General features: G+C 55.2%; 1 protein-coding gene across 1 annotated transcript; it reads left to right on the forward strand.

The window, feature by feature from the left end:
• The first annotated feature begins 8,595 nt into the window (after nt 1-8,595).
• Nucleotides 8,596-11,525, forward strand: SIX6 (SIX homeobox 6). The gene is made up of 2 exons (XM_042799105.1): nt 8,596-9,417; nt 10,567-11,525. Exons 1-2 carry the CDS (start codon nt 8,846-8,848, stop codon nt 10,733-10,735), a joined length of 741 nt encoding a protein of 246 aa, XP_042655039.1. The 5' UTR covers nt 8,596-8,845; the 3' UTR covers nt 10,736-11,525.
• Nucleotides 11,526-12,358: the final 833 nt, after the last annotated feature.

Raw genomic sequence — 12,358 nt, forward strand, 5'->3', positions numbered from 1 at the left:
CCCCCCCGCGGCCCTGGGCAGGCGGAGGGGAGAGGCGGCGGGGAGCCGGCGGGAGGGCGCGGAAGCGGGCTGCAGCGGCGGTGTCCCAGCTCCGCCCCGTCAAAACGGTGCCGGTGTCACCTCCCCGCCGCCCTCCTGGCCGGGGGTGGCCGGGGGCGAGGGTGGGAGCTGCTGGCCGTCGGGCTTCCCACTGGGAAACCTGGAGCAGCTTCCCCCCGCCGGGAGAAGGGGCTGAGGCCATTTTGCGAGCAGATCGACGAGCAGCGCCCGGCCAGGGGCCGCAGCGCTCCGCTCCCTCGGGGGCGTATCAGGGGGGTGCGTGTCTCCCCAAAACCCACCCGCCTGCCTTAACAGTGAGAGTTATGAGGGGAAAAAAAAAAAAAAAAAAAACAAAAACAAACATTTCCGAGGGCTTCGGGGTGGAGGGCCGAGCCGGCGGCGCCGTCCGTGGGTGAAAAGCGATGAGGATGCTCCATCTACCGGGGAGAGCGCGCAGGCGGGCGGCCGGCGGGGCGGGGAGGCAGCACCGCTGGAACGGGGCATCTCCTGGGGACGTGCTGGGGGCTTAAACACACGCACGCACCAGGATGAAACACAGGTTAAAAAAAAAAAAAAAAAAAAAAGAGACTGCAGCGTGTAACTTGCTTTATCCACCCTCCGTGTCCCACGCGTGTTACTGGTCCGGCTGAGGCAGGGGAGGTGGGAGGGGTGGGGGGCGATGGCGTAAAGCCTTCTTCCCTCCATACCGCCCGTCTGAAGGTACAGCCCAGCGCTCTGACAGCTTAAAAACGCATTAAAATACCACACTTCACATCCTGGAGCAGTGCTTTACATTGCAGATGCTGGGGAACGTCTCCAGCCCCGGCAGCTCTGATGCGCACGGCAGCCTCGCCGCTCGCCTCAGCACAAGGTGTGCTGACAAAATCAAGTGACTTTATTTATTTATTAACGTGCAGCATTACGAGGCAAATGCATAGCCTGGGCACGGAAGAAACTAGGACATGATACTTCCCTCCAGACGGCGGTCGCAACGGGGTTGTTTTTTCGTCCCTCTTGAGATTACTGAGGCATAGGATGGTTTTAAGTCTATTGATAAGCAGAGGAAAATAAGTGAGATGGGGAGGGAGCACAGGGTGGAGGGAGGAAAGCAAAACCAAACCAAACAAACAGACATCAGTATGGCCGATGAAAGAATAAAGGACAGGGAAAACAGAAACAGGACAGAAGAGACGAATAGAAAGCTCGTTCTGCCAGCCGCAACACGGCTGTCGGTCAGATGCGATGCTGCTTTCAGATGAATCAATTCAACCAACAAGAAACGCAGCTTCCAAGAGAAACGGCTGACCTACCTGGCTCCAGGTCAGAGATGAAGGAGGAGAAAGAAAAGAAAGAGAGACAAGTGGAGACCAGCATGTTCGTTTGGAAGCCACACGTCTGCGGCCCCTGCGCTGTGCACCCCGCCGGCGGCGGGGCCCCGTCCGTCCCTGCAGCACCTCCGCGCTGCCCCCGCCGCCCCCCTTCTCCCCCTGCCCCTCCCTGAGGGCGAGAGCCTCCCCCCTGCCCACCTCCCCAGGGACATTTTAATTCCTAGATGCCCTTGGGGCCTCGGCAATTGCTGCTTTGTAACCCGCCTTCCCGCATCGTTAAATAAAACCCAAGGAGAAATCGCTGCAAAGCTTTGTCCTGCCTCAAGCAATTCTTTTAAAGACACCCCCACCCCAAACTTCTAGAAATCGGAATTTAATAGCAGAGTAGCAGATAACTTAAGTGATGCTCATCGACACCTCCCAGTGTCCTGGGAGTTTGAGCAGCGGTGTTAAGGCAGGCTGAGGTTCCCCCACGTCCAGGGACCCGAGCTCACCCAAAAGGTTGTCAGTCATCTCAACAGGCTTTGGATAAAGCCAGCGGGGACTTCCCGGTTAATTCCCTCTAAGGACTGTCAAGAGCTGGTCCCCACTGGGGCTTTTCAAGGCCCGGGAGCAACTTTAACCCATCTAGTTATTAAAGAGACTCCCGACCCGAGGTTATTGCTGTGGTACCCACCAAAAAAAAACGGTTTCTGAAGCTGCAGAAAGGAGGGCTTTGTGTCCTGCTGGTTCCGGCTTGTTTGTTTTGCCTTGCTTCCCAATAGTATCCCTCTAAACAACAACAAAAAAAAAAAAAAAAAAAAAAACAAACAAAAAAAAAACACTCCAAAGTCATAAACAACTACTTTGATTACCAGCCGGCAAGCAGGAAGGACTCTTTCATAGTATCATATCTAATCAATGATGAATGGGTTGCACCACTCTGAAAAGAGAGATGGTCAATTCAGGGCTCAGAAAGGGCTCCCAGACCCGCTCCCCCCGCTGGCAGACCCCCAGGGCCTGCGGCTCCCTTAGCTGAGACCCCGACGCTGCCTCTCGGTGGGCTCCGCTCCCTCCATGACCCCCTCCCCTGGTTTTGGCTGGCTCCCCCCAGCCCTCCTCTCGCCTCCTCCTCCTCCAGCTGACGGCGAGGGCAAAGAAACCCAGCACCTTCCCCCCCGGAGAGGACAGAGCACCCAGTGCTCCCAGTGCCCCCAGCCGCCCCCGTGATCGAGTTTGGGAAGATCTCCACCGTCACCTTCACCAAACCCCCCAGAGACCACAGGGAAGCGTCGTTGCCTTGTGCTCCCCGAGCCCCTCCCGGCTGTCCTCCCGCAGAGGGAGAGGGGCCAGTGCCTAAACTCCCGCAGGGGTGTAACGGCCGGTGGGAAACGGGGTCCGTGTAGCGTTTTGGGAACACAGCGGGGGAGCGATCAAGGCTGGAAAGCACCAAGGACAGAGTAAACGTGTCCCGAACAAGTGCCTTTCTTCTCGACCTGCTCAGAAAGCAAATGGGGAGGTAACGCGGAGAGGCTGAAGTACCGGCCCTTAAAACCCGACGAGGTTCAGGGACTTCTTACCTATATTTCACAATTTAAAAAAAAAAAAAAAAAAAAGCATGGCAATGTCAAGGAGTAAGGGACAGACGATTCCCGTCCTCATACAGCTGCTCTGGGATAACCTCGCTCCTTGAAGCAGCACCGTGATTGCCGGAGCCGGGGCAGATGCCCACCTTCAGCGGTGGCCCCAATCCTGTTTCCAAGCCCGGGGTGGCCAGGGAGTTGGACCAGGAGCTGGACTGGCCTGGGCGTGATGCTGCTGACTCCCACAGGGCACCCAAAACTGCGGAGGGGTTCCCCACAAGAAAAGAGGGACCCCAACTCCTGAGCAGCCTTCATCTGCAGCAAGCAACCTGCAGTAAGGGCTGGAGTCCAGCTCAGCACCAGTGCCCAGCCCAGCCGTGACACAGTATTTCTCCAGCACTCAGCCCCAGAAGCATTTAAACACTAAACTATCTCAGGGCACCTAGTCCTGGCTTTTCATCCTTCCCCAAACATGCAAATTGTCCCCATTCCTACTTGCTGCTAAACAAATGGTTTTGTGACAGTCCTCGTCCTTGTCCTGGGAGGATATGTAATGGTTGAAGGATTTTTTTTCCATTTCCATAGACACGAAATATTTTTCCGTACGATTCCTGCTCTCAGTTCCCCAACTCCCACGGAAGGGATCTGCAAGAACTCCTTTTCCCAAAAGACCACTTCCCATGGGAAAAAATGAAAGGTCTTTTAAAAACAAAACAAGAAAAAAAAAAAAAAAAAAAAGCTTAATTGGGAAAAGAACTCTGACACCTAAATGGTCTAAAACTTCCAGATTTATTTGAATACTTTGATATTTTGCTTGATTGTTTTTGTTGGAATTTTCAGTGAAAACCCTGATGGAAACCAGGGATTTTAGGCAGATTTTATGTGGCCACACCTCAGTTTGAAAGGATATTTGGTGCTATGTGTATATACCTGCAGGTAAAGGCAGCATCCAGACAAATCCCAATGGATCGTGGACTTCAAAACAAGGCCCATAGCTACACCCTAAAATAAATTAAAGATAAATCTTGGGCGGTAGATCCTTTCTGTCTGTAGCTCTGGCCTTGAACAGGGCCCTGTACAAGGAAGATTTTTCCATACCAGTCTGAAAATAATATTTTTTTTTTTAAATTTTCAGTGCTGCTTTATTCTGACATCAAATATACCAGGCATGGTCTGATACTTTGTATTACAGGTAACCTAAAGATTATGATGAAGAACAAAGATTTAATGAATACATTGTTTGAGAGTGGAAAGTGGGTGAACATCTCTGTCGGTCCGGCAGTGTTTTGGGGACTCAGTGATGCTTTCGACGGGCATCAGTAATTTCAGTGAGTATCCAACCTGTACACTCTCCCTATTAAGGAGATTACAGATTTAAACATAACTCCCTTTTAGGCAGAAATAGAGCGACGGATAGCTGCTTTTTCAAAATTTATGGCACTCAGGAAAAAAAAAAAAAAAAGGCACGCACACGAAACACATCGAAACGCAGGTCGTTTCCCTACCGAGCATCCCCCACCACATCCCTCTGAGCTTGAGGTTCTCCTCCCACCAAAGCTCTCGACTGGCTCGGGGGAAAACGCTCCCCAAAGCCCCGGACCCGGTCCCGGGAGGGGGTGACACTGTCAGTAACCTTTTTTATAAGCAACAGCGGGCACTCTCCTCGCCTGAGCATCCTTCCTCCTCCTCCTCCTCCTCCTCCTCTGGCGGCATGGGGCGAGGGCAGGGAGCCGCGCCGCTCCGGTGCCGGCCCCAGCCCTGCTCGACCCTCCCCGGCACCGGGCCGGCTCCTGCCGGGACCGATCCGAGACCAAAAAATCCCGGCTGATTCCCAAGTACCCGCCCGAGGGTCTGCCCGCACTCCGGCTCTCTCGGCCAACGCCGCAGACTCGATTAACATCACTTAATGAACTCCCGAGACATCCTACCGAGACTTTAAAAGTGGGGCTTCTCGTTCCCGGAGGAGTGTAATTTTTTTTTTTTTTAATGCAATACTTAACACTAATCAAAAGTTTTTAAAAATGTATTCGCACCTCTGCTGCCTTTTGGAAACTCTGGCTAGATAAATAGTCCTACTAAGATTCCGGAACCCAACATAGCTGAGAGTAGCTGCTGACAAGAAGGTGTACAGACATGTTGCTCAGCATATTTTTGCTTTCAGGCTCGAGGAGGGGATGCTCTGGCCGTAGACTGGAGAGCACACCGTGTCGGTGCAGGCCGTAGGGCCGATATGGATTTGCTGGCAGTATTTTTGATGATTTTTTTTGTATTTATCTTTCAATGTGCTGGTTTATTCCACGTTCTCCAGTAGGTTCATCTCTGCAGGGATAACTCCTCACTCTACCTGTAACAAAGGTCAGAGCGGTGACCTAAATTAAGGTAGTTGTTATTGCCGGCTACTAATGTCCCTATTATACGGGGGGGGAGGGGGGGGAAGAAGAAAAAAGTGGGGGAAAAGGCAGAAACGAAGCGGATACACCCGAGTGCACACCCAGGCTCGCAGGCAGCTGTAATGAGCGGCGGGGGCTGAGCCAGGAGCCCGGGCACCCCAGGAGTCTGTGCTTTCCCGGGGAGCCCTTCCTGGCCGCGGCAGCGGGTCCCACGGGGCGTGGGGGGCCGTCCCGGGGACGCCGGTTGCGCTGCGGAGGCAAAGCCCGGCCCGGCCCAACGATAAAGCTCCTGCGGGACGGCGGGAAACATGCCGGGGTCCCGGCCACAGATAAAACTCCCGAGGGGGTGGGAAAGGGGCGGAGGGGCCCTCTTGGAGCTGATGTCTCCCTATCAAGTCCTTCCCCAGCCAGGGACAAGCCGGTTCCCCCCAGCCTATGCGACTTCCCAAATAGGAGATCCCAGCTCTCACAGCTGGACAGGGCGCAGAGCTGCTGGGGCTGGGCTGATTTTCCTCTTCGGGTCACACTTTAAATGGTTAACACCATTTCTCTTCCTCTCCCCTCCCAGCAGAGCTGCCAGCATCTCCCCATCCGGGCCGTTTTCTGGGGAACAAAGGCTGGGGACCTGGGGGACAGCCCCTCACCCCTGCGAGCTGCTCTTGTTGCTCTTAATGAGGATTCATTTCTTTAGCCTACAGTCCTGGCTTTCATTATGGAGCCTGTCTCTCTCTGTTCATGGTCATTAGGCTGCAACCCAGTAACTCCCTCGCCAGATCATGTGCATGCTTTAAAATAAATAAATAAATAAATAAAAAAAATTAAAAAAATCTACAGTAATACTATTAATCATCATTTTATGGGCGATCTAAATTAGCTACCCATTAACACAGGCTTTCCACCTTCCTAGTCCTCTTGAAGCAGAGGTTTCTCGCCATCAGCCCCTGTCCCGGGATGTTTTGGGGGCCCCTGGCCGCCCCCCGAGCCGGGGGTCCGCTCCCCTGCCCGCGGAGGTCGCCGCCTTCTCCCCCGCTGGCTGGGGAAGCCCCGATGCTCAGACCGAGGAGGTTTGGGCGGGTTTTTATCCCTGTCCGAAGTGGTGGTTTGGGATCTTTTATTGAGCTGCTCAAATTACTGTTTTACCCTGGCCGAGAGGACAGGAGTAGGGTGGAAGGGGACTCTTCCTCAGCAATATTTATAGATTATATTTTCCCTTTCTCTGTTTTTTTCGTTGTTTTTTTTTGTTTGTTTGTTTGTTTTTTGTGTGTGTGGTGGGGTTTTGTTGTTTTTTTTTTTTTTTTTTTCTCACCTTTTTCCCTTAAGTGGATCGGGAAATCAAACCTGGGTCTGTAAAGTGAAGCCGGAGAGTTTCACCTTTTATTTTTTAAGTTTCTGTGGAGTGTCTCTGAACTCGTGAGTTTTGTCTGTGCTTTTATGTCTCCCCAGCTCTGTCGGATTTTATGAAAATGAGCAGTATTGAAAGCTTTTCCATCCCGCTAGCTGTGAGCCTCACATAAATGATGTAAATGGCTCGAAGGGTTTTTTTCAAGTGAACTGTGTAGATCTGTGAAAATAATATCAGGGTTTTCCGTCAGAATGAGCTTAGCACTGTACTGAGGCGTACCATAATCTGACCCGACACCTCCGACCATCTGCGCTATCTATCTGCCTTCTGATTTACCAAATCTTCACAAGCAAAAGACAAATTGTACTTGATACTAAAGAAAAGACAGCGACCCCCAGTCCAGCTCCATTTCTGCGGAGAAATGATTGGAGAAAATGTAAATCTGTTTAATTTCGGTTTACGGGCAACTAGCAAAGGATCTTTCTTAAAGCGAATAAAGGAAAACAAAAATAATAAGGAAAAAAAAAACCCCAAACAACAAAGAATAATAGAGCAGGGGGAAAGAGACAATAACAAGATATCAAATTAAGAAGGGATTTCTTTGACAAGCGTTCTAGGAAAAAAAAAAAAAAAAAAAAAAAAAGCATTGCAAAGAACAGAAAAGAGAGCATATTGAGTTTAATTCAAAATATATGCTGCCTTTCCGAGCATGGTTCCTAAGGTTCTCGGGAAGAAATTGCTATTGAGCAGCAATACGTAGAATAAGGAGTGAATTCTTGATTTTTTTTTTTTCTCTTCTCTCTAGAAAACAAATCGTATCCTCACAGCTCAGACAGTGATTTCATCCCTGCCCCGAGACGGCTGGAGGTTTCCCCGCTCCTCCGAAGGGGCGGCCGGGCGCTTATCTCAGGGCGCGGCGGGAGGAAAAACCCGCGGGGAATGATTACTACTAGGTGATCAATATTTCAGAAGATTCCTGAAATCTGTTTTAAGTCGCTGTCCTGACCTACAAATGACTTCTCACTCCCCGCGACTATTCTCGGCGTCTGTTCAGGACCATTCAGCCGAAAACAATAAGGTTTAAAATGATAAATATATATATATATACACATATATAGAGCTTTATTTGAACGGAGAAGGGCGCTGGACTCTCTGCAGATAATTCCTCGTCTTAGCAGAGATGTGAAGTCAACTATAGGGGGAAGGGGGAGAGTGTTTCCCTAAATCTCGGCTCGTCTTGCGGTCCTCCCCGCTGCATCCATTGTCACTGACAGTCCCAGCATCACTATCACTGTAATGCAGCCGGTTTTTATCTGATTTCTCAGCTCTGCCTTATCCCCCTCTCCCACCTTGGGTGCACCGAGCTCCGTGCGTGCAGCACCGGGCCGGACCCCACAACTTCACCGGGGAAGGTGCGGGGTGTGTGTGTGTGGGGGGGGGGGTCCCGGCCACCCCATCGCGGGGGCCGCTCCCTCCAACTTTCCGACAGCAAACGGCGGTGGCGGGGGCCGGGTGCCCCCCGCTTTCTCCCCCTTGCAGCCTGCTCTGCCCCTGCCCGGGGAGCGGGGAGCCGGGGAGCGGAGCGGGGAGCCCCGGGGAGCCGGGGAGCCCGGGGGAGCGGGGCGGGGAGCCGGGGAGCCCCGGGGAGCGGGGCGGGCAGCCGGGGCGGGGAGGTGCCGCCGACCGGCAGCGCGGGGCCTTCCGCCGTGATTGGCAGCGGCTGACAGTGAGTGGCAGCCCCGCCATGGAAACCCGGGAGCCAATCTGCCGAGCCCGGCAGCAAATCAGCCGCTCCCGCAGCAGCGCGGCGGCGGCGCGGAGCTGGGCTTTTGCCTTTTCTTTTTCCCTTTTTTTTTTTTTTTTTTTTCCCCTTTTTTTTTTTTTTTTTCCCCTCCCTCCTCCTCCTCTCCCCCCCCCCCCCCCCCCGCCCGCCCTCCCCCCTGCTCCATCCTCCTCCGCCTCGCCCCTGCCCACCGCCCCCAGTCGCCGGAGCCGCCGAGCGCTCCCCATCGCCTTCTCCGCCTTCCGCCGGGCCCTCCCGCGGCAGCTCCGCCGGCGCCGGAGGAGGCAGAAGCGGGGCGAGGGGCGGGCGCCGGGGCCGCTGCCCGTTTCCCCGCCGCGGGGCCGTGCGCGGCATCGCCCGGGGGGTGCGCGGAGCGCGGAGCGGAGCCCGGCGCCGCCTCCATGTTCCAGCTGCCCATCCTCAATTTCAGCCCGCAGCAGGTAGCCGGGGTATGCGAGACCCTGGAGGAGAGCGGGGACATCGAGCGCCTGGGGCGCTTCCTCTGGTCCCTGCCCGTGGCCCCCGCGGCCTGCGAGGCCCTCAACAAGAACGAGTCGGTGCTGAGAGCCCGGGCCATCGTGGCCTTCCACACGGGGAACTACCGGGAGCTCTACCACATCCTGGAGAACCACAAGTTCACCAAGGAGTCCCACGCCAAACTGCAAGCCCTCTGGCTGGAAGCGCACTACCAGGAGGCGGAGAAGCTGCGGGGCCGACCCCTGGGGCCGGTGGACAAGTACCGGGTGAGGAAGAAGTTCCCGCTGCCCCGCACCATCTGGGACGGCGAGCAGAAGACACATTGCTTCAAGGAGCGGACGAGGCATTTGCTGCGGGAGTGGTACCTGCAGGACCCTTACCCCAACCCCAGCAAAAAGCGGGAACTGGCTCAGGCCACGGGACTTACCCCCACGCAAGTGGGCAACTGGTTCAAAAACCGCAGGCAAAGGGACAGGGCAGCAGCCGCTAAGAACAGGTAAGGTGCTGCCCGTCCCGTCGAGGCACAGGGCCCCCCCTCCTTTAGGGAGGCTTCGCTCCCGCCCGCCGAGGCCGGGGCGCGGGGGGCCCGGGGGGGCCGGGGCCAGCCCCGCCTCGGGGGACGGGGAAACGAGCCCGGGAAGTTTCTCCCCGAGGAAATGCAGCGAGATAAAGTAGGAGCAGCGGGGAAACCCGACGTATTTTTTATGTAGTTATTTATTTTTAATAAGGGAGGGGGGGTCCCCTCTCGGGCTCCCCCCTTGACCGCTCTTGGAGGAGCGGGGAAGGGGAGAGAGCCCGCCCGGTTCCCGGCCGGGCCTGGCGGCACCAGGGCCCTACTCAGCGGCTGAGCGGAGAGAAAACCTCCCCCGTCGAAGTTTTGCCCGGACATACAGATACCTATTTCATATATGTCCATCTGGAGCAAAGCCGGCAATGCCTTTCTGCGGGCCCTGCTCGCTTACAGATCCGCCTCGCCCTTCATCTCCGCCGGCGCCAGCCGGGAACGTCCATCGGGTTAATTTTCTTATTTCTCTTATTTCTTTTAATTTTTTTTTTTTTTTTTTAGTCTTAAAGAACAAAATCACAGCTCTAAACGCGCGGTGTTACCCCGACACTAGCGGCACAAGCAGAGGCCCCGGGAGGTGGGGAAGGGAGCAGAGTCCCCCCCCCGCCCCGTTATCACCTTCTCCAGGAGCCCGAGGGGGGTGGTGGTTTTCCCACCCGTGACCCCGCCGCCCCCCCGGCCGCTGGCACAGGGCGGCTGCACATCTGGGGAATGGGTGCTGTCACCCACAGCCCCTCCGCATCTGCTGAGAGGGAAGATCTAAGGCCTGCCGGAGGGGAACCGCCGCCCGGGAGATGCTGCAGGGGAATTACCGACCCCTCGGATGAGGCCCGGTTTGGGGACAGGCTGCGAAGAGGAGGAGGGGGGGGGGACACACACAAACAGCCGCAGGACAGGCTGACCCGAGGGTGGGCACCCAGTTTCTCAAGCAGAGCCGCTAGACTGGTGTGAGCTGGAAGCGGGGGCAGCGGCTTGGGGGTGCCGGTCGGGGTCGTCCATGGGGAGGGGGGGGGGGGAAAGTGGGGGGCAAGCCGGCGGGAGGGCGGGCGGTGATGCTGTGTGTGCCGGTTCCCCTTGCAGGCTACAGCAGCAGGTCCTCACGCAGGGCTCGGTGCGCTCGCTGCAAGCGGAGGAGGAGAGCGGCGGGGAGGCGGGGGGGGCCGCCTCCAGCCCCGCAGCCAGCCTCTCCAGCAAAGCGGCCACCTCCGCCATCTCCATCACATCCAGCGACAGCGAATGTGACATCTGACACCACCGCCATGACAAACCGGGGGCAGCGGGGGGTCCAGCTAACCGGTGCCTGCCCGCACGGCCGGAGGAGCGAGGCTTGCGGTCGCCCGGCCGCGATCGCCAAACCCGGGGGCCGGGGCGCTCCCCGGGCACACGCCGCCCGCCCGCGCCTCCTTCCCAGCCCCGCAGCAGACTGCAGTAAAAAATGTGATAAAATTCGTTGTCGCCTTTATTTCGAAGGATTTGCAGAATTGATACCTTAAAAAAAAAAAAAAAAATTAAAACCCATAAAACGTAAAAAAAAAACCAAAAAACAAAAAACAACAAACCAACAAAAAACTCGAATGCCAAGTTGCAAAATGTCTGAGCGCCTGCCCTTATCTCGCGGGGGTGTTTCATGTTGAAAAGACGCTGTTCTTTTGGTTGGGTTTTGCTTTACTTTAAAGGGGTTTTATAAATATATATATAATGTTTATTTACTTATTTAAGGGATTGCTATGGTAGATTTTTTCTATTATTATTATTATTAATTATTATTATTATTTTTGGCTTGTTCTCTATGTGCACAGGTGACTTGTAGAGCATGTGCAGGACGAAACTGTATGAAGCAGCCTAAAACCATAATAAAATATTTGGTGAACGACCCTCGCATCTGCTTTGAAATGACGGTGTCGGTCTCAAGCCCGCCAGTTTACGCAGAGCAGATCTCCGAGGCCACGGGTATTTCAACATCAGCTCGGCGGGATCCGAAATAGCCGGGTCCCCGGGCCCGGGGGCGATGTGTTTGCTCCCGGGGGGAGCCGGGATGAGGCGGGAGGAGCGGGGCAGGGGCTGGTGGGGGATGCGGGTGGCCGGGGACGGGAATCCGGCAGCGAATTTTCGGACAGGGACGAGGAAAAAAAAAAAAAAAAAAAAAAAAAAATGGAAAAAGAGAGAAATGGTTGGGGACAGCCCAGCCGCGGAAGCCAAGCTTCCTCCCTCACCTGGCAAATGCAAGAAGATGAGGAATTAACAGCCCTCCATGCCTGGGAAGGGCCGGATCAGGGGCGAAATACCCCCAAATCCCGGCTCCAGCGATGTGCCAGGGGCTGACCCCGCCATCCGCCTCCCTCGCTTTGTTTTGCGGCCGTTTTGCTGGAGGAGACCAAACGCCAGGTCTAAGGAGCGCGCTAAGCTTTTCCCCCCCAGCAAAAGGATTTTATATTATACAATTTGACATTGATCTTTAAATCGCCTGAGCTGTGCTTTTTTTGTCTGCTGGGTCTCATCGCGTTGGCTTCCCTGTCCTCAGAGAGGTGCCCCCCGGTAAGCCGATCGCTCGGCGGGGTTTTGTCACCCGGGGAAGCCCCGCACGGGGGGCGCCGGGCAGAGCCCACCCCGCCGCGGCTGCAGAGGCTCGGGACCGGCCGGGAGGCTCCGCGGCCATTTCAGCTCCGTGATGGATTAATTCACCCGTGCTAGCTTTTATCGGGAGGTATATTCCCGTTCGAGCGGTGGCTTTTTTTCCCCCTGTCTGCCTAAATTTGCGTTTAAAGCTGTCGGCACCGCCGATGTCTAAATCTGCGTTTCATCCCCGATGTGCCTCGGTTTTCCTCGCAGCCCGTCGCAGGGACGGGGCAGGGAGCAGGTATTTATCAGCTGG

The sequence above is a fragment of the Tyto alba genome, unplaced genomic scaffold, assembly GCF_018691265.1.
Source record: "Tyto alba isolate M040663 unplaced genomic scaffold, T.alba_DEE_v4.0 Super-Scaffold_29, whole genome shotgun sequence".
Lineage (NCBI taxonomy): Eukaryota > Metazoa > Chordata > Aves > Strigiformes > Tytonidae > Tyto > Tyto alba.

Excerpts from the sequence above, each read along its gene's own strand:
- SIX6 (XM_042799105.1), top strand. The coding sequence starts at position 8,846 with ATGTTCCAGCTGCCCATCCTCAATTTCAGCCCGCAGCAGGTAGCCGGG. Across the intron at positions 9,418-10,566 it reads GCAGCAGCCGCTAAGAACAG|GCTACAGCAGCAGGTCCTCA; the intron begins GTAAGGTGCTGC and ends TTCCCCTTGCAG.